The 22,701-nt window shown below is 42.1% G+C and overlaps 1 protein-coding gene across 2 annotated transcripts in view; it reads right to left on the bottom strand.

Annotated features, from left to right (window-relative positions):
• Positions 1-22,701, bottom strand: part of AGBL4 (AGBL carboxypeptidase 4) — a 1,778,944-nt gene that overhangs the window by 230,640 nt on the left and 1,525,603 nt on the right. For both annotated transcript variants that reach the window (XM_073579164.1, XM_073579165.1), the window contains one exon: positions 21,211-21,322. In XM_073579164.1, coding sequence (XP_073435265.1) covers positions 21,211-21,322 — 112 coding nt within the window. The remainder of the gene's footprint in view (positions 1-21,210; positions 21,323-22,701) is intronic.

Raw genomic sequence — 22,701 nt, 5'->3', positions numbered from 1 at the left:
GGCCCCAGCAGCAGGATTCTGTCGGTGCAGTAACTGAACCTGCATCCGAGATGCAGGTTCAGTTACACTCTATTGCCGTGCAAGCCCAAACGGCAATAGTTAAAAGCCGCCAGCCAATAGGAGGCTGGCAGATGACATCAGCTTGCACGTCGCTGGTGTTTGACGTCATTGTCATTCGCCAGTGATTCTGCGCTTGAAATGCCTGGGGTGGACATCGCTGCTGGAGCACAGCCAGGTAAGGAGAAAGTGTTTTTTTTTTTTTTACTGAAAGCGGCAAGCCTCAATATGTTTGGGTAGCAGGATGGTGACACATGAACCATGAGTCTCCCTCCTGCCTCATTTTTCTCCTTCATGCCTCATGATCCTGCACTATGTGACCTGGTGCAGGATGGAGGCGCATGGTACAGGATCATGGCGCAGGATGTAGACAGATGGGGAACGATGGAGACATGGGGCAGGATAGAGACAGATGGTGCAGGATTATGGGCAGGATGGAGACATGGGGCAGGATGGAGACTTGGGGCAGGATGGAGACAAATGGGCCAGGATGGAGACAAATGGGCCAGGATGGAGACAGATGGGGCAGGAAGGAGACAGATGGGGCAGAATCATGGGGCAGGATGGAGACACATGGCGCAGGATCATGGGGCAGGATGGAGACAGATAGGGAGTGATCGAGACAGATAGGGAGGGATGGAAACAGATGGGGCAGGAATATGGGTCAGGATGGAGACACATTGTGCAGTATCATGGGGCAGGATGGAGATATGGTGCAGAATGCAGACACGTGGTGCAGGATCATGGGCAGGATGGAGACAGATAGGGAGGTATGGAGACACATGAGACAGGATGGAGATAGATGGGGCAGGATGGAGACACATGGTGCAGGATCTTGAGGCAGGATGGAGACACATGATGCAGGATCATGGGGCAGGATGGATATGGGTCGCCCTCCCAGGGCTGTGGGGTACTCGGTACCGGGCCGGTATCAGTGGGACGAGTCACAGCAGCGGTGACCGGACCGTGGCCCTGGGCGCCCAAGTAATGGGGGAATGTAGTGGTTTGAATGTATAGTTCGTGAAGCCACCTGTGGTGTTCGGCAAGGGAGGTGTTAAACCGACGCTGCATGCAGGTCCTCAGGGACAGATGGTGTGGTGCAGCAATGGTGGTATAGCCCTCCACAGGCAGGGCTGTTGTCCCAGGGCAGTGTAGATGTGGAGACACTTAGGTGATGCAGTGTCTGGCGCAGGGGATGTAGCAGTGTCAGGCGGGCGGACGCAGGAAGGAATGGAGGACACCAGGGCATGTAGTTCCAAAGCTTTACTCACAGTCTGTAGTGCCCGCTTCTGTGCCGTGTCCTCCGGGTCAGGGACTCAGTCAACCTCCAGGCAAGATGGAAAGCTCCCTTCCACACTCCGCCAACTTATGTGCCTTTCCTGAATGTCTCATCTATAGCGCCTTTATGTGTGAAGATCTCAAGTACCGTGGTACTCTGGAGTTCCTCCTGACAGATGTTCCCAAGAACTCTACTTGCACGGCAGACAGCTGTAGCCTGCTTCGGGGACTCTCTACTCCCAAGTTCCGACTCTCTATCCATATTGCTGTTGTGCCCTCAAGTCTTAGATGGGAGTAGTGCATTTACAGCCCACTACTCCACCGGTGTCTGCTGCAAAACCATTAGTGTCCATACAACCTCGGGGACCGGGCCCTGGCCTTGCGCTTAGAACTTCTAGGCAGGGTTCTTCCTCTAACCCACGTCCTCTGTGCTCCTTTCTACTCCTACGTTCCATACTTGTCCTTTCCCTTCTATGGAAGCTCAGGCTTCAGGTCAACGTCCTTCTCCTTCTCTCCTTTCCTTTCCCGTGCCAGCTGGCTCAGGTCACTGTGGCAGCTGCAGCACTCCTTCCTCCATCCCTTCTTCCAGGGATCCCCACTCCTCCCGAGTGGCTTCCTCTCTCACTGACCTCCTGTCAGACTAACCTGTTCTCCTAAACCATACCGCTCATATATATATATCCTGAACTCCACCCATCTCCCAGCACATCTAGTGTTCCAAGCAGGGAACCACCAAAGGTGTTCTGCTTCTCTCTAAGCAAGGAGCCGCAATGTGGTTGTGCTGAACTACTCTATTGTGTGGGGTGCGAGTGTTGGAGCGTGGTCAGGAGAGCCTCCAACTTACCTGGATGGTGGGGCACCACACCTTAGGCGAGAGGAAGGTGCAGTACCTCTGTGGCGACTCAGCCCCAGGGGCGCCACAGATACGATGGAGACAGATGGGGCAGGATCATGGGACAGATGAGGCAGGAGCATGGGACAGGTGAGGCAGGAGAATGGGACAGATGGAGCAGGATGGAGACAGATGGGGCAGGATGGAGACAGATGGGGCAGAATTGAGACACATGGGGCATGATGGGAAGATCATATGGGGAGAATGGATACTCATGAGGGCAGGATGAGAAAACATATGGATAAAGCCAGGAATGAGACACAAGGGGGCCAAGATGCGGATATTATTACCCTAGGGGCTAATTAAGGGATATTATTACTGCAGTCATGAATTTCATTTTTTGAGGATACTGTTTTCAATGGAGGGCACTATGTCGCCTTTTTTCTTCATCTGGTGCAGTGTAGAAGTTGGGAAACAAGTAATGTTTTCTGCAAGCAGTGCTCTAGATAAATGTGTTATTTCCTGCAGCGATGAGCTCTGGCTGGAAGAAGAGATGGTGGTCTGTGCTGGATATAGATAAAAAGCAAAGATGAAGGACTTCAACGCTTAGTCAGTGTGTTACCTGTACATTGACACTATACACTGTATACAGAGCTCCTGTGTACAATGTCACCAGTGATCACTATTACCTGTACACTGAGAATATATACAGAGCTCCTGGGTATAATGTCACTGGCGATCACTGTATTACCTGTACACTGACACTGTATACAGAGCTAATGTGTATAATGGCACGGATAACTGTATTACCTGTACACAAACACTGCATACTAAGTACCAATCTCCTGTGTATAATGGCACTTATGGTGATATTAGTATGGTGTTTGTTTAATTAATGACCAGTATTATAGCATTCGATCACTATGTGGTGGTAATATATGGTCCGGCCTTGGTGTGGCTGTATTTATTCCTTGTATGCATATTATAGGTAAGTATGTGGTGGTAATACTCGTATGTTGTCTGGTCATAGTGCGGTGGTATTTTTTCCTTGTATGTGGATTATTCGGTCACTATGGTGATAATATGTTGTCTGGTCATGATGTGACGGTATTTGTTTCTTGTATGTAGTATTATTGAGGTATTATTGTTCATTTTAAACATTGAAAAATAAATAAAAATATACCTAAATTGTATTGGATATTTTAACAAATGATTAATAGTATAGAGTAGAGTAGGGCCTAGCCAAAAGAGTCGACCTTGTTGTGGTGGCGGATTAAAAAATGTTTTGACAAAAACAAAAGCTGTTGGCTATGTATGTGATCTGGTGATGGGAACTGTAAATGTGTGATTGGCGAGGACGTGGTGCAGAAATGGAGTTATTCCAAGAGAGGGTGGTGGGACTGTGGACAGTTCGAGGGGTGGAGGCGGGGCTGGAGTGGAGCCTGAGCAGAGTCTCAAGGGGGCCTGAACATTTTTGGCAGTGTGGGACCCCGAAATTCCTAGTGGCAGCCCTGGTCTTTAGTAAGCCAATCAGCCATTACTGTATGAGGAAAATGCAACAATCAATGTGGCCCATTCAGGTGAACAGTTCTTCAGATGAAAGGTACAATTCTTGCAATACAATCTCATAGTAGATGTCTTTCAACCCCAGTTAGAAGGGGGTCACTTTTCCCCATGTCTTGTCACACAGCTGTAGCAAAGGCACAATAACCTCTTTCATTTGGCATGACACCTGTGGATGGACTTTCTTATTCTATCCCTATTAATAGTTAGCAGTATCACCCCCTGATGAATCAGGGCGAAACACGCTATGGTGTAGAGAAGGACACGTTGACCAGATTGCAGCTAAGATTGTAACTTCCGTATTTATTTGGTCTGTTAATACTATAGTTTTTCTTATTCCCACTGTGGGTTTGATATATTAGTCATCTATTTCTATGTACCTTAGGAATTTCCATCATTCTACTTAATCTATTTGTCATTACTTATCGTTGTTGTGACTGTTAGATTTTCTTCTAGTGTCTAATACATGCTCCATTTTTAGAGTTATATTATCTTTCATACTGCCTATATGTATTTTAATAGATTTTTTTCAATAAATATGTGCATTATATATAATAGGGATTATTTTGCTTCATTCATCTAATCTGGGTTTGCACTCTGGTTTCTGGAATTCTAAGTGTATTCCCTGTTACTTTATATGTGGATCTATTTAAAAGGATTTTTTTTAAGTTAAATACCATATTTATATCGCAACATGACGGCACAAACATTGCAGGGCCAAACAATTGTACGACGACCGCTTTACATATCCTTCACTTCTTATAAAGAGACCATAATTTAGTGTGATTGACTATCTCTATATAAGCTCTTATCGGCAGGATTCTCTCTATTTTAATCACTTTACTTTCCCCGGGGGTTATCCTCCACTTCTTATAAAGGGACAGTAATTTAGTTTTATTTGCAGATGTATTGACTATCCCTGTATAAGCTCTTACGGCACGACTCCCTCCTCCGTATATATCTTGGTCTCTTTATTCTGTGAGCTTGTGTTTTCCATGTATGGGCTCATCTGACTGCGGTACACAACGTATTGTATCACCAGTATTATTTTATCACATTTTCATCAGTGATGAGCTAACGTGCTCGGTAAGGTGTTATCTGAGCATGCTCGGGTGCTAACCGAGTGACTTCTAATATTATGTTACAGTCCCCTGTTCAACAGCCACAACACATGCAGGGATTGCGTATCAAACAGGTAACCCCTGCATTTGTTGCGTCTGTTGAACAGCTGCGAGACATGCAACCGCGAGGACTCAAACATATTTTCCGAGCACGCCGAAGGCACTCGGATAGCCCACCTCTCTCCCACTCGAAAGCTTCTGCCAAGCTCCCAGATAAAGTTGCTTTTCACAAATACAATGTAGCACAATAGAAATCATTATTTACTGAGCAAAGTATCAGCAAGCTTAGAAAGCTGGAAATATTTATTATCAACGCTTTAATTAGACATTAGGGTGAGTGCACACAGCGCGGATTGAGCTGCGGATTTTTCCGCGTGGCTTTGCAGGTAAATCCGCTGGTAAAATGACCTGTGGTTTCCCTGCGGATTTGCCAGCGGATTGCCCCTGCGGTTTGACACCTGGGCAATGGACAGGTGTCAAACCGCTGCGGAATCCGCAGAAAGAATTGACATGCTGCGAATTTAAAACCACAGCAAATCCGTACGGAAAAATCCGCAGCATGTGCACTGTGGTTTTGGAAAGGCATTGATTTGAATTGTACTGTACAATGCCTGCGGATCTGCAGAGGCAAATCCGCTGCGGATCCGCAGCAAAATCCGCACCGTGTGAACAAGCCCTTATGCCGTCAGCCGCTGAATGAATAAGAGTTTCCGTAATAATAAGAACAGAAATATTACAAATCTGATTAATAGGTATTTTATAATAGCGCTAAAGAACAAGTACAAAAAAGAGTAGACAGAACTTTCCCAATGTACAGTAAGTACTAGAGGTGGCTCTGATAACTGGACAGCGGGCAGCATGTAGCAGAGGGGCCAGACAAGTGAGCATTGACGTGAGTGATGGCGGGGGAAAAGAAGAGGTGGCTCTGATGACTGGACAGCAGGCAGCATGTAGCAGAAGGGCCTGTCATGAACTCATTTTCTGCTCCACCAGTTGAGAGTTCCCCTTCCGTTCTCCCTCTGGTGGTGACAGGAGAGAATTGAGACACTGGGTCTGAGCAGAAAAAGTAAATGAATGTGCATGCAAAATGTAATTGCATATGAACACATGACCTTTACACAGAGAAAACCAAAAGCAAAACACAAAACAAATATCCTGGAATAAAAAAGTAAAAAAAAGTAAAAAAATATGTTGCAAAAATTGCATGAAGGTAGTAATAATAGTAATAATAAGGGTATTTAGTTAACATTATTTTGATCAAAATTATGTTAACTAAATACCCTTATTATTACTATTATTACTACCTTCATGCAATTTTTGCAACATATTTTTTTACTTTTTTTTACTTTTTTATTCCAGGATATTTGTTTTGTGTTTTGCTTTTGGTTTTCTCTGTGTAAAGGTCATGTGTTCATATGCAATTACATTTTGCATGCACATTCATTTACTTTTTCTGCTCAGACCCAGTGTCTCATTTGTTTCATTGTGCATTCTGTGCATATAAGGGTGTGACCGCCCTGTTTCTGAGTTGGAAAATCCATCCTGTCTGGCCTATACTATTACTGGTGGTTCAGTCCCTCTGTCCTTGTTCACATTCACGTCACTTGACAAGTGGAAAGGTTTTAAATACAAGAGTTAGGACTGTCCCACAAGGGTTCCCGTGACGTGGTGGGATGGCTTCTACATTATTTTGATCAAAATTATGTTAACTAAATACCCTTATTATTACTATTATTACTACCTTCATGCAATTTTTGCAACATATTTTTTTACTTTTTTTTACTTTTTTATTCCAGGATATTTGTTTTGTGTTTTGCTTTTGGTTTTCTCTGTGTAAAGGTCATGTGTTCATATGCAATTACATTTTGCATGCACATTCATTTACTTTTTCTGCTCAGACCCAGTGTCTCATTTGTTTCATTGTGCATTCTGTGCATATAAGGGTGTGACCGCCCTGTTTCTGAGTTGGAAAATCCATCCTGTCTGGCCTATACTATTACTGGTGGTTCAGTCCCTCTGTCCTTGTTCACATTCACGTCACTTGACAAGTGGAAAGGTTTTAAATACAAGAGTTAGGACTGTCCCACAAGGGTTGCCGTGACGTGGTGGGATGGCTTCTACATTATTTTGATCAAAATTATGTTAACTAAATACCCTTATTATTACTATTATTACTACCTTCATGCAATTTTTGCAACATATTTTTTTACTTTTTTTTACTTTTTTATTCCAGGATATTTGTTTTGTGTTTTGCTTTTGGTTTTCTCTGTGTAAAGGTCATGTGTTCATATGCAATTACATTTTGCATGCACATTCATTTACTTTTTCTGCTCAGACCCAGTGTCTCATTTGTTTCATTGTGCATTCTGTGCATATAAGGGTGTGACCGCCCTGTTTCTGAGTTGGAAAATCCATCCTGTCTGGCCTATACTATTACTGGTGGTTCAGTCCCTCTGTCCTTGTTCACATTCACGTCACTTGACAAGTGGAAAGGTTTTAAATACAAGAGTTAGGACTGTCCCACAAGGGTTGCCGTGACGTGGTGGGATGGCTTCTACATTATTTTGATCAAAATTATGTTAACTAAATACCCTTATTATTACTATTATTACTACCTTCATGCAATTTTTGCAACATATTTTTTTACTTTTTTTTACTTTTTTATTCCAGGATATTTGTTTTGTGTTTTGCTTTTGGTTTTCTCTGTGTAAAGGTCATGTGTTCATATGCAATTACATTTTGCATGCACATTCATTTACTTTTTCTGCTCAGACCCAGTGTCTCATTTGTTTCATTGTGCATTCTGTGCATATAAGGGTGTGACCGCCCTGTTTCTGAGTTGGAAAATCCATCCTGTCTGGCCTATACTATTACTGGTGGTTCAGTCCCTCTGTCCTTGTTCACATTCACGTCACTTGACAAGTGGAAAGGTTTTAAATACAAGAGTTAGGACTGTCCCACAAGGGTTGCCGTGACGTGGTGGGATGGCTTCTACATTATTTTGATCAAAATTATGTTAACTAAATACCCTTATTATTACTATTATTACTACCTTCATGCAATTTTTGCAACATATTTTTTTACTTTTTTTTACTTTTTTATTCCAGGATATTTGTTTTGTGTTTTGCTTTTGGTTTTCTCTGTGTAAAGGTCATGTGTTCATATGCAATTACATTTTGCATGCACATTCATTTACTTTTTCTGCTCAGACCCAGTGTCTCATTTGTTTCATTGTGCATTCTGTGCATATAAGGGTGTGACCGCCCTGTTTCTGAGTTGGAAAATCCATCCTGTCTGGCCTATACTATTACTGGTGGTTCAGTCCCTCTGTCCTTGTTCACATTCACGTCACTTGACAAGTGGAAAGGTTTTAAATACAAGAGTTAGGACTGTCCCACAAGGGTTGCCGTGACGTGGCGGGATGGCTTCTACATTATTTTGATCAAAATTATGTTAACTAAATACCCTTATTATTACTATTATTACTACCTTCATGCAATTTTTGCAACATATTTTTTTACTTTTTTTTACTTTTTTATTCCAGGATATTTGTTTTGTGTTTTGCTTTTGGTTTTCTCTGTGTAAAGGTCATGTGTTCATATGCAATTACATTTTGCATGCACATTCATTTACTTTTTCTGCTCAGACCCAGTATCTCATTTGTTTCATTGTGCATTCTGTGCATATAAGGGTGTGACCGCCCTGTTTCTGAGTTGGAAAATCCATCCTGTCTGGCCTATACTATTACTGGTGGTTCAGTCCCTCTGTCCTTGTTCACATTCACGTCACTTGACAAGTGGAAAGGTTTTAAATACAAGAGTTAGGACTGTCCCACAAGGGTTGCCGTGACGTGGTGGGATGGCTTCTACATTATTTTGATCAAAATTATGTTAACTAAATACCCTTATTATTACTATTCTTACTACCTTCATGCAATTTTTGCAACATATTTTTTTACTTTTTTTTACTTTTTTATTCCAGGATATTTGTTTTGTGTTTTGCTTTTGGTTTTCTCTGTGTAAAGGTCATGTGTTCATATGCAATTACATTTTGCATGCACATTCATTTACTTTTTCTGCTCAGACCCAGTGTCTCATTTGTTTCATTGTGCATTCTGTGCATATAAGGGTGTGACCGCCCTGTTTCTGAGTTGGAAAATCCATCCTGTCTGGCCTATACTATTACTGGTGGTTCAGTCCCTCTGTCCTTGTTCACATTCACGTCACTTGACAAGTGGAAAGGTTTTAAATACAAGAGTTAGGACTGTCCCACAAGGGTTGCCGTGACGTGGTGGGATGGCTTCTACATTATTTTGATCAAAATTATGTTAACTAAATACCCTTATTATTACTATTCTTACTACCTTCATGCAATTTTTGCAACATATTTTTTTACTTTTTTTTACTTTTTTATTCCAGGATATTTGTTTTGTGTTTTGCTTTTGGTTTTCTCTGTGTAAAGGTCATGTGTTCATATGCAATTACATTTTGCATGCACATTCATTTACTTTTTCTGCTCAGACCCAGTGTCTCATTTGTTTCATTGTGCATTCTGTGCATATAAGGGTGTGACCGCCCTGTTTCTGAGTTGGAAAATCCATCCTGTCTGGCCTATACTATTACTGGTGGTTCAGTCCCTCTGTCCTTGTTCACATTCACGTCACTTGACAAGTGGAAAGGTTTTAAATACAAGAGTTAGGACTGTCCCACAAGGGTTGCCGTGACGTGGCGGGATGGCTTCTACATTATTTTGATCAAAATTATGTTAACTAAATACCCTTATTATTACTATTATTACTACCTTCATGCAATTTTTGCAACATATTTTTTTACTTTTTTTTACTTTTTTATTCCAGGATATTTGTTTTGTGTTTTGGTTTTCTCGGTGACAGGAGGTAGTGCGGTTGGTTTTAGTGGTAGTGATCTGCCACCTGATGAGGAAGATAACGATTGGATCTCTGGAGTATCAGACTGGATATAAGACAGCCGACGCCCTATCCAGGTGCTGGTGATTCAGTCTGCTTCTCAGGTCCTGGACTTCAGCTCTCTTCCAGTCTTCTCAAGTTAAGTTTGTTTTTTGCTAATGTTCACACTTGGGCTTGTTGGTCAATTCAGTTTTTTGTGTAATCAGCCTGCCCCTGCTGGGGCTATGCTGAAATTCCACTCCTATTAATCAGTATTTGCCAATCTGCTTTTTGTCCCTTATTAGATTGACCTCTTTTTTGCTCTGTCTCAGAATATTTCAGAGTGCTGATATAGGTTTAGAAGTCTAGTGACTTCAGGGTTAATTTTGCTATCAGAAGTGTTGGACAATATTTTTGTAGGTTTTTTTTTGGCAGATTGCAGACAGTGTCTTTCCTTTTCTGTCCTTTTTAGTTAGCCGGGCCCCATCGTTTGCTCAGCCTATTTTCCTGCCTTTGTTTGTATTTTTATCTTGTTTCACCGTCAATACATGTGGGGGGCTGTCTTTCCTTTGGGGTCTGCTCTGGGGCAGTTAGTTTTCCTCTTTTCCTGCTTTAGGCTTATGTAGTTCTCCGGTTGTGACGAGGCGTCTAGGACCAACATAGGAACGCTCCACGACTGCTGCTAGTTGTGCGGTTAAGATCAGGGATCTGCAATCTGCATAGTTACCAACTTCTCTGGTTTTCTGAGACTTAGCTTGTTGTCTTTTTTTCCTCCTCGGTTTCTCATTCATAACAGGGGCCAGACAAGTGAGCATTGACGTGAGTGATGGCAGGGGAAAAAAAGAGGTGGCTCTGATGACTGGACAGTGGGCAGCATGTAGCAGAGGGGCCAGACAAGTGAGCATTGACGTGAGTGATGGCGGGGGAAAAGAAAAGGTGGCTCCGATGACTGGACAGCGGGCAGCATGTAGCAGAGGGGCCAGAAAAGTGAGCATTGACGTGAGTGATGGCGGGGAAAAGAAGAGGTGGCTCTGATGACTGGACAGCGGGCAGCATGTAGCAGAGGGGCCAGACAAGTGAGCATTGACGTGAGTGATGGCAGGGGAAAAAAAGAGGTGGCTCTGATGACTGGACAGTGGGCAGCATGTAGCAGAGGGGCCAGACAAGTGAGCATTGACGTGAGTGATGGCGGGGGAAAAGAAGAGGTGGCTCCGATGACTGGACAGCGGGCAGCATGTAGCAGAGGGGCCAGACAGGTGAGCATTGACGTGAGTGATGGCGGGGAAAAGAAGAGGTGGCTCTGATGACTGGACAGCGGGCAGCATGTAGCAGAGGGGCCAGACAAGTGAGCATTGACGTGAGTGATGGCAGGGGAAAAAAAGAGGTGGCTCTGATGACTGGACAGTGGGCAGCATGTAGCAGAGGGGCCAGACAAGTGAGCATTGACGTGAGTGATGGCAGGGGAAAAGAAGAGGTGGCTCCGATGACTGGACAGCGGGCAGCATGTAGCAGAGGGGCCAGACAAGTGAGCATTGACGAGAGTGATGGCGGGGGAAAAGAAGAGGTGGCTCCGATGACTGGTCAGTGGCAGCATGTAGCAGAGGGGCCAGACAGGTGAGCATTGACGTGAGTGATGGCGGGGGAAAAGAAGAGGTGGCTCTGAATGCTGGACAGCGGGCAGCTTGTAGCAGAGGGTCCAGACAAGTGAGCATTGACGTGAGTGATGGCAGGGGAAAAGAAGAGGTGGCTCTGATGACTGGACAGCGGGCAGCATGTAGCAGAGGGGCCAGACAAGTGAGCATTGACGTGATTGATGGTGGGGGAAAAAAAGAGGTAGCTCCGATGACCCTAGAACATTATAAGGGACATTCAATTTGCAGACCATAGCTTAATTGCAAATAAAATTTCTTGGGAAAACCTGCAATCTTGTAAATTTGAATTTTATCAGATCCGATAATGTATAGTAAGTTCTGATCAAAATGTCCTCACAATACACAATACTTGTGTGGATATTTGATAGTATTGGTCTACTTATGGTTCCCTGTAGGCTTCAGGGCACAGGACTTGCAAATGCAGCCCATGAAACCATTATAGTTACACCTCTGCAGCTCAGACCTATTCTCAGTCGTAAAAGAAAATGCCATAAATCTTTTATTTTCCCCCAAAATAACTTTAAATGGGGTTGAAAAGCTTTAGAAATATGAGTCTGCTTTCTTTTCAAAACAGCACCACACCTCTTCACAGGCTGTATGTGGTATTGCAGCACGGCCACATTCACTTTAAAGCTGTAATACCAGTCATGACCTGTAAACAATGGGGGGTGCTGTTTATTGTACAAGGCAGCCATATTTTTCTAGGCCTGTATAACTTCTCTAATAAATTACATTCTCTTTTTTTAACAGGTTTGTATTTATCAGAAAATAAAAATGAAATCATTAGAAATGAGGATTGGGTCCATTATCTGGTGAGGACTATAGAAATTAGAATTTAGGCAATCATCTCTGGCGGCGTTATCATCAGTCAGACAATAAGGAGCATTTATACTAATAGATGAATGCTCGCGCACCGCGAGTTTCTCACTTTCCTAAGTGACCTTTCCTGTCACATCCTTTCCTTGCAGTTATCTGCATTACCTTCAGATGATGCATTTCCCTGCAGTGGGAGAAACTTAATGAAGACTGTGATTTGACAACTTACTAAACCGTCATGTCATTAAAGGACAAACTTACATAAAAAAGTTTGGGAAACTTATTGGCTGCGGGCTTGAAATCTACGTTCCAGCAGAAGATTGGGCTGTTTTCTTGAAATGTCGACGTTTGAACGGATTGTTCCAATTTTATGGACTCTTAGAATGGATGTAATGGATCCAAAAATTGTGAATTTGATAAATTATATTCCCGCATGACTAAAGGAAAGCTTCTCATCTAGCTTCTAAAAGAATGTTTTGGTATAGCGTCCTTCACACATTACTGCCCCTTGTTCTCATCTCTTCGACAAGGTACCCGAAAGAGATGCAGTAGGGTTAACGGACGTCAACTGCAAAATTGGAACATCAATTCTTATGAGCAGGAGCTGTCCTCAGGGTTAGGGCTCGTTCAGACCATAGTATATTCGGTCCATGTGCTGTCCATGATGGCCATGATGGCACATGGCCAATTTCCAACGCAAACCAATAGTCTAGGTGGAAAATAATCACAGCATCCTGTTCTTGTCCATTTCGCAACTTTGGCCCCCATCCACAATGCCGATGACGGCGATGAGCACACAGCGCCAGTCACTTCCTCAAGATGCGACTGCCCCGTTTTTTTAATGCGTGTTTGCCGCACTTCTTTTATGCGGGTTCCCACCCATATTGGATGCGTTTTTTGGTGCAGATGTTAAACTTTTTTAATAATACAAAAAAGCTTTGATTCTGAGCTTAAAAATGCAATGGCGTTTTTTTCCTTGGGTTTTTTTCGGGCTCCACATTGAAGACCGTAGAGAAGAAAAGCACCAAAACCCCACAGATCAGCAGCGTCTTTAGATGCACAGAGGGCAGAGATGTTATGGAATCACATGCTTGGAAATTTAGGCCATGAAGCTGAACGCAGATGAACACTTCGGTTTTTAAGCTTTTTTTTCCTCTGGAGGCTTCTATGTGGAGCCTTAAAAAGTGCAAAATCAAAATCCAGATGTCTAATGGTGAAGCTACATAAAGATGAGAAAGTTCTGGAAGTTCCGACTGTGAATGAATGAACAAAAAATAAATCCACAGGTGCCAACTAGAGATGAGCAGGACGCAAAGATGACGTCGCACTAGCCCTGACTAATCAAAAGCCAGAATGGAAGAGATTTGTGGCCTCCCGTCCAGCCGCCAGATAACATTGACCGTGAATCGATCCACACATCTCTAGTCAAAACTGTCCCGGGTACAGTGGACAGTCCCGGATTTGGGTCTATGCCCTTCAGTCTTGAGTGAATGCTAAATGTCCCTCACTGCCACCGCCCCTCCGACATCTACTCGTGGCAGGAGATGATAAATGGGCATGAACTGGGGTGTGGTCAGGGGCGTGCCCAAAATTTGCCGTGACGTGCTAAGCGCACCGCATACTTTGTTCCTCTTTCTGTTCTTCAAAAGTTGGGAGCCACAAGGCCACAACCTTATGATGCACAGTGGCATCTTATCTATTTGTTGGTCCTTTAGAGAGCCTTTATGTTCTATCTAAAGGAGTTGTGACTGTCACAACCCTACTAGGTGCAATCGTTTTTATCACTTGAAAAAGACGCTGATATCGTATTATCGTCCAAACTAATCAACCCTACTAGATGAGCGCTCTCTCTAGTCCCTTTGTTCACGGAAAAAAACCCTATATTGCTTTTTGTCTCTCTAGTTATTCTATTAAGACACAAATATGTACAGAGCAGTTATGCAAATTGCCTCTTCAGAGAGGAAGAGGACTTGAACTCTATAGTGCCACCTGTTGGTAGTTGCGATCCTACAAGTCACAATCAACCCTTTAACGATTTAATCAACCCTTTAAGGGTTCATTGTGACTTGTAGGATCGCTACTACCAACAGGTGGCGCTATAGAGTTCAAGTCCACTTCCTCTCTGAAGAGGCAATTTACATATTATTTTCCCAGAGGAGCATTGCACGGCGAATAAGCCTCCGTACCTTGACAAGCCAGAGCTGGTATGTCACTCTCCACAAGGAGAAACCTTACCCCTTAGACCTCAGTACAAAGCAGTTGTCACTAACCTCTCCTGTTCATCTTGGAAGTCTATATCCTACTTTTACCTTCTACCATCTGACCTTACTTTTTCTTGAATCTGGTTTGGTTAGTTATCCATGATTCACATGATAGAGGGTAACTAGCTAATAAAATGAGCTCTGGTCTCACGGAGTATTTCCTAGCTCCATTATTGGAATTGTTGGGGTCTCCGTTGGTGGAATCCCATCAACTGACCAGTTATCACCTGGACACTTTGGCCACGAACATCTCCCAACGAGTAAGTGTAATATCCTTTCTTTTGGTGCAATTTTGGTTATCTTGAGCCAAGGGCAAAAGAAAGAAAAGGACCCATCTGTACATGTAATGATGTATTATTGATATTGAGCATTGTACCCATTGCCAATCTTTGAGAAGCATTTCTTGGAATGTTACCTACAGATCAGCAACATGGACATTCATTTCTTATATAATTCTACCATTGTACCCAGGACACCAAGTAAAGTGCACTGAATTGTGGGCACGCCAATACAGGCTTGAGCGCAGAGTGGTCTCATCTCCTGTTTACTTATGGAAGCTTCCATGAAATAACGGAGAAATATGATGGGTCTTCCAAATCTGGTGTACAGTAAATCTTTGTCATGTCCTGTCTGTTACTCATTCTGCAGCTGAATGAAATGTATTTGTGAGTCCCAGCACAGTACTGCAATCGGGAAAGGTCAGAGGCCTGTACTGGGAATTACCTTGACCTTTACGAACACATCCATCACCCAAGCCCCTACACCAGGCCTCATCGCTCACACTTTAAAGGTCCTCTCGCCAGTAATCATGGCAAAAATAGATTTCCAGTCCTGAACTGTACTTCAATTCCTTCAACGTACTGGTATAAATCACTGGTCATTGCGCGTTGGTAAATTTCTGTTTTTATGCCTGTCGGCCATATTTTGGGGGAAAAGTTGTTTGTTTCTAATTAAATCAATCAGAAGTTATGGAATCAATAGAAACGTTTGTATACAATTTAATTTAACGGGCTTTCTTATAAATCATTTCATGCCAAAAGTGCCAAAATAATTGACGTTTCTATTATAAAAACGGCTACTAATGGGAGCTGCTAGGGGCGGGCTCTAGACATTATTAGTCTCCTTCCCCCTCTGGCACTGGACATTATTAGTCTTCTTCCCCCTCTGGCAGCTGAAATATATTCTCTTCTCACTTCTTCTGCAGAAAGAGTCTTCTCTGCTCCAATATCATAATTCCACACCCATTATGGGTTCAACTGAAAAATATGTTGATAATAAGTCATACAGTGACACTTGGGATGTAACTCATGCTTGCCAACTTTTTACAAGAAAAATCTGGGAAGGGATGGCAAATTTCAAATATAGTCACCGCCTTTTCTTAAGCCTTGTAATCTGTGCTGTTCACCATGTCTTCACTCCCCCATTACATTCTATGATCTATTTCTCACCTCCTTAAATACATTTTCTAGCATAACTGATTTCCGTGATGTTTTAGGCAGATTCAACACGGCACGGGAGATATGCTGATTTTTCCGGGAGTCTGGGACTTCTTACCTTATTCCTAGAGCCTCCTTGGCATTATGAGAAAGTTGCCAAGTACGGTGAAACCATATTGGGGGTGCAGAGTGAGCGGTCACACTCGAGCCCTATTGCATGAGTGGGTGCCATAGAAAAAGACACCAGTATCATATGTGGCAGATAAGTGAGAGCCACGTTACAGATTTTGGACTAGGAACCAGGACCTAAATGAATTCAAGTCTCCAGGTCCAGATGAATTACACCTCAGAGTACTCAAGGAGATAGCAGAAGAAATTTTGGAACCCCTCTCCATAATCTTTGAAAATTCTTGGGGAACAGAAGTCCCAGAAGACTGGAAAAGAGCAAATGTTGTTCCCATCTTCAAAAAGGGGAAGAAGGTGGACCCAGGCAACTATAGGTCAGTGAGTCTGACTTCTACACCAGGAAAGAGCTTTGAACAAATTATTAAACAACATGTACAGTTGTGGCCAAAAGTATTGACACCCCTGCAATTTTGTCAGATAATACTCCGTTTCTTCCTGAAAATGATTGCAAACACAAATTCTTTGGTATTATTATCTTCATTTAATTTGTCTTAAATTAAAAAACACAAAAGAGAATGAAGCAAAAAGCAAAACATTGATCATTTCACACAAAACTCCAAAAATGGGCCAGACAAAAGTATTGGCACTCTCAGCCTAATACTTGGTTGCACAACCTATAGCCAAAATAACTGCGACCAACCGCTTCCGGTAACCATCAATGAGTTTCTTACAATGCTCTGCTGGAATTTTAGACCATTCTTCTTTGGCAAACTGCTCCAGGTCCCTGATATTAGAAGGGTGCCTTCTCCAAACTGCCATTTATAGATCTCTCCACAGGTGTTCTATGGGATTCAGGTCTGGACTCATTGCTGGCCACCTTAGAAGTCTCCAGTGCTTTCTCTCAAACCATTTTCTAGTGCTTTTTGAAGTGTGTTTTGGGTCATTGTCCTGCTGGAAGACCCATGACCTCTGAGGGAGACCCAGCTTTCTCACACTGGGCCCTACATTATACTGCAAAATTTGTTGGTAGACTTCTGACTTCATAATGCCATGCACACGGTCAAGCAGTCCAGTGCCAGAGACAGCAAAGCAACCCCAAAACATCAGGGAATCTCCGCCATGTTTGACTGTAGGGACCGTGTTTTTTTCTTTGAATGCCTCTTTTTTTCTCCTGTAAACTCTATGTTGATGCCTTTGCCCAAAAAGCTCTACTTTTGTCTCATCTGACCAGAGGACATTCTTCCAAAACGTTATAGGCTTTTTCAGGTAAGTTTTGGCAAACTCCAGCTTGGCTTTTTTATGTCTCAGGGTAAGAAGTGGGGTCTTCCTGGGTCTCCTACCATACAGTCCCTTTTCATTCAGACGCCGACGGATAGTACGGGTTGACACTGTTGTACCCTCGGACTGCAGGGCAGCTTGAACTTGTTTGGATGTTAGTCGAGGTTCTTTATCCAACATCCGCACAATCTTGCGTTGAAATCTCTTGTCAATTTTTCTTTTCCGTCCACATCTAGGGAGGTTAGCCACAGTGCCATGGGCTTTAAACTTCTTGATGACACTGCGCACGGTAGACACAGGAACATTCAGGTCTTTGGAGATTGTAGCCTTGAGATTGCTCATGCTTCCTCACAGTTTGGTTTCTCAAGTCCTCAGACAGTTCTTTGGTCTTCTTTCTTTTCTCCATGCTCAATGTGGTACACACAAGGACACAGGACAGAGGTTGAGTCAACTTTAATCCATGTCAACTGGCTGCAAGTGTGATTTAGTTATTGCCAACACCTGTTAGATGCCACAGGTAAGTTACAGGTGCTGTTAATTACACAAATTAGAGAAGCATCACATGATTTTTCAAACAGTGCCAATACTTTTGTCCACCCTCTTTTTTATGTTTGGTGTGGAATTATATCCAATTTGGCATTAGGACAATTCTTTTTGTGTTTTTTAATTTAAGACAAATTAAATTAAGATAATAATGCCAAAGAATTTGTGTTTGCAATCATTTTCAGGAAGAAACTGAGCATTATCTGACAAAATACTTTTGGCCACAACTGTATGTCAGTACCTGGATAAGAATGAAGTGATTAAACAGAGTCAGCATGGGTTTGTAACTAATAAGTCATGTCAGACATAACTTAATTGCCTTATATGACGGAATCACTGATTGGGTGGATCAGGGAAATGCTGTAGATATAGCATATCTTGACTTCAGCAAAGCATTTGACAAAGTATCTCACTCGATCCTTATTGAAAAAATGACTAAGTATGGAATGGACAAGGCAACAGTTAGGTGGATTCATAACTGGCTTAGTGATCGGACCCAAAGAGTGGTCGTAAATGGCTGCACATCCAGTTGGAAGAATGTCTCAAGTGGGGTACCACAGGGCTCTGTCCTGGGCCCTGTATTGTTCAACATCTTTATCAACGATTGAGATGAATGAATTGAGGGTAAACTTATTAAATTTGCTGATGACACAAAGCTAGGAGGGATAGCTAATACTAGAGAAGAGAGAGGATTCAAAAAGATCTAAATAAACTAGAGCAGTGGGCAGCAACTAACAGAATGGTTTTTAACAGGGAAAAATGCAAAGTACTACAACTGGGCAATAAAAATGAAAAAAGCATATACAGAATGGGAGGAATAGGGCTAAGTGACAGCACATGTGAAAAAGACTTGGGTATACTAATAGATCACAGACTGAATATGAGTCAACAGTGTGATGCAGCAGAAAAAAAGGCAAATGCAATTCTAGGATGTATTAACAGAAGCATACAGTCTAGATCACGTGAAGTCATTATTGCCCTCTACTCCTCTTTGGTCAGACCTCATCTGGAATACTGTGTCCAGTTTTGGGCGCCACAATATAAAAAAGACATCAACAAACTGGAGCAAGTTCAGAAAAGAGCGACCAGAATGGTGACCGGTCTGCAAACCCTGTCTTATGAGGAAAGGTTGCAGGATTTGGGAATGTTTAGTTTGCAGAAGAGAAGACTGAGAGGAGACTTAATAGCTGTCTACAAATATCTCAAGGGCTGTCACATTGTAGAAGGATCATCTTTATTCTCATTTGCACAAGGAAAGACTAGAAGCAATGGGATGAAACTGAATGGGAGGAGACACAGATTATATATTCGAAAAAACTTTTTGACAATTAGAGTGATCAATGAGTGGAACAGGCTGCCACGAGAAGTGGTGAGTTCTCCTTCAATGGAAGTCTTCAAACAGAGGCTGGACAGACATCTGTCTGGGATGATTTAGCGAATCCTGCTTTGAGCAGGGGGTTGGACCAGATTGCCCAGGAGGTCCCTTCCAACTCTACGATTCTATGATTCTTACATCTCACGTAGGCACCAAGCTATGACCAGTTGGCCACATGTAGGACTCCATGTGCCTGCAATCAGATCTGCCATGTGAATGGTGCCTTGCTGCACCAATTCATCAAAAGTTAAACCTGTCGACACCATACCATGGGAAAATTTGGATGCATAATGAAATATTATGCTTCAACTTGAGAAACATAACCGCTCAGTGTCCTCAAAGTATAAATAATTGTCAATTATTTGTAAAGCAAAGGAGAAAAAATAATAAAAAAAAATATTTTACAAAAATATACATCTTTGAAATATCTCGGGAGTGAACTTCGAAAATCCAGAGAGGTATAATCCTCTCAACCAGAGCCGGCTCTGCCCTGCATACATCATTTAAATCATCCAGCAAAAGAAATATGATGTTTCAATCAATCAGTGCCTGGTTAATGATTCAAAGACCTAACGTGTCTTGAACACAAGCTCTCTGGGAATATTACAGAGAATCCATCTCCTTTCAAAAGCTTAAATAGAACTTTATTTCAAACACTCATAAAAAACTTTAGTCCGGTCTCCCACAAAGCTTAAACGGATGCCCAGAGGGCTCCGTATGTTAAATATTTCGAAGGATTTCCATTTAAGTAACGAGAAGCTCTTTTTCTAGATGTTTAAAAAAAAAAAAATTGCCGTATTAATATGCAGAATGGAAACGTTCAGGATTTAGTTCCTTCCAGATTTGATGCAATTTCCATCTTAATAATAATTACCAATTCTGCTCACTCATCGACTTCATCGGGGGGGGGGGGTAAATACATTTTAAAGGTTTTCAGCCAATGACTATGAAGAGGTAGTGAGCGATACTGAATATAATGTAATTTCCAGGAAAGAAGTGTACTTGTCCTCTCATACAAAATCTGCAAAAATGCACGCCCTCATGTTCCTGTCTGCACCCCCTCCTCCACAACAAGGTAAAACTGCTTTGGGTGCACATACCCATCTGATAAGTTTGGGATCCATCCAGATTATCATCTTGTATATTTTTCCATCCACACTGTTTGAGTGGTTGATTCCTCTTTCTTATTTAATATTCTACCAGCACTGTTAGAAAGAAAACATTTTTTCCCTTACACTTCCCAGTATGTATTTCTCCTGCCACTGTCAATGACTGTCTACATAAAGCTGTAAGCTGACCTCTATGTTATGTCTAGGTGTCATTTCACAGACAGGAGAGCAAGAGCAGAGAAACAAAGAACCCTCTCCTCTGCCAGCTTCCTGTAATCAATCTCAGCATCTCTGTTGCTAGATGTAGATTGCGCTTTACAACAGGCAGTGGTTAGCAAGATTGACAAAACAAACACACTCAGTCGCTACTTTGGAGTCTGCCTCTCCAGTCTTTGAATCACTCCATTTAGTGGCAATGGTCATCATCGATGGTAATGACGAGCATCACCATGCACATGACTCCGTTAGGCCAATCACAAGCCTTAATGTTGGAAGGGAGAACAGGAATATCGAAAGAGAAGCACAGAGGATCAGAGAACTGTGGCTGTACAAAGACAGGTGAAGGGCAGGGCTACAACATGTAATTATAATTTTTTTTGCCCCAAAAGAAGACAGCAAAATGAAAGACACATGGCTGCAATTTACCTGAGTTCTTGAGAATTGAGTCCTTAATTTTACAAATTTTCTAAGATTTCCAAAAATTGAAGGAAATTTGCAATGTGTTTTATTAGTAACAAATCAATTTGCTCATCTCTAATATTAATTATATAATTAAATTTTTTGATGTCCAATACCATTTAGGCACATATGCATGCATAAGCACCATAACTGCATTCTATATAAGTTATGATAGAACTTACTGGACTGTTGTGCATCTCTAGAATCAGTTGCTTCACTCCATACAAAGTAGGGTGAGCCCATGGAGATGGGTCCTGCCAGTGTCTGTTAAGATCGAACCCCATTAACGAACACCTGTAACAAAACAACTGCACGTCAGTCCGAGTTTCTCTGGATTCATATTATTTACTGTCCAGTACAGTCCATAGAATTCAATGGCCGTGCCTCCCCAGCAGAGAATATTTCAAATATACACAGTTCAATTTGAGAAAACTAGTTAATTTATGCACCATTGTAAAGTTATAAAAAAAAGTCCATCAATCACTTTTTGTCTGTAACGTGCAACATAGGCAACTATTCAATAATAATGTTGGGGTTCTTGTGATGAGACTTTCTCTAACATCTTAAGTTGATGTGCCATTTCAAGGATGTCTGCCATCTTGATACACAGGACTGTTCTTGTTCTGCTTTGACTCACATGTGTAATAGCAACAGATACAGTAGATGACTGCGAGTCTTCAACCTCACAGTGCAGAGTGTCAATGTATTCTGTGTTTCCTGCTTGTGATATGTTTTCCCCCTGTGAGCTCTTACAAGCAGGAGGCAGAGCACATTAATGTGAGGCAGATGGTATACACTAGACATTTTGCATACAAATAGGATAGATTGTGTCATAGAAGCTGTAATACTGTAGCTAATCAGTACTCAGATGCGTCTAATAAAATAGAAATGACATGCCTTGAGCTGAATGGGGAACATACATAGAGACACAAGGGTGTGGAATTGGTGAAATGAGAGACCAGTAGTGATTTTATAGCTGATGAGATCGTTCTGTAGCTTGCAAAGACTGGATTTCTGAATGTACAGGAGAGGATGTATCAGTCTAGTTGTCAAACTGAAGATCACACAACGTAGTTTCCCTGAGGTTCAAAATACAGTATATAGATTCACTGGAACTAAGATGAAGCAAATTAAACTGCTGGAATATTGCTAATGAGAAAGCATTATGGGCCATATTTATTAATCAGTTTACATTTGTTTTTGGGTAAAACAAAATGCAATTTGCCCAAAGACTAGCAATTTAGGCACAGTTTTCTGCTGTAAAGTAGGTATAATGTAAAGGGGTGTGGTCATCAACTTTAAAAAAAAAAACAACGTAATAAGTCTTCTTGGGCCAGAAAATATCACAAATTTTGGCAGAAATCTACTCCTGCTCAACGCAGATGCACACTTCATTTTCAACCTTTAGTCCAGTCTAAAATACACCAAATGCATCGGTGTTAAAGAACAACTACTCAAGAACCAAAGGACTAGGAAGGACAAGCAGCTCAATCACTTCTTTACAAAACTTTTTATCTTTATTTAAAATGCATTAAAAAGCATAAAATCGGTTCTCCATGAGACTGATGCGTTTCTAGTGAATAAATTGCCTTTAGACATTGTTTAGTTGTGAAAATTATTAAAAAATATATATTATCCAATCACAAGAGAGTCACATTTAACTCTTGATTTAC

The sequence above is a fragment of the Dendrobates tinctorius genome, unplaced genomic scaffold (assembly GCF_039654945.1).
Source record: "Dendrobates tinctorius isolate UK_male_01 unplaced genomic scaffold, ASM3965494v1 ptg000061l, whole genome shotgun sequence".
In the NCBI taxonomy this organism is placed as follows: Eukaryota; Metazoa; Chordata; class Amphibia; order Anura; family Dendrobatidae; genus Dendrobates; species Dendrobates tinctorius.
The sequence above is the reverse complement of the archived record's forward strand: the minus strand, read 5'-3'. Positions and strand labels throughout refer to the sequence as shown.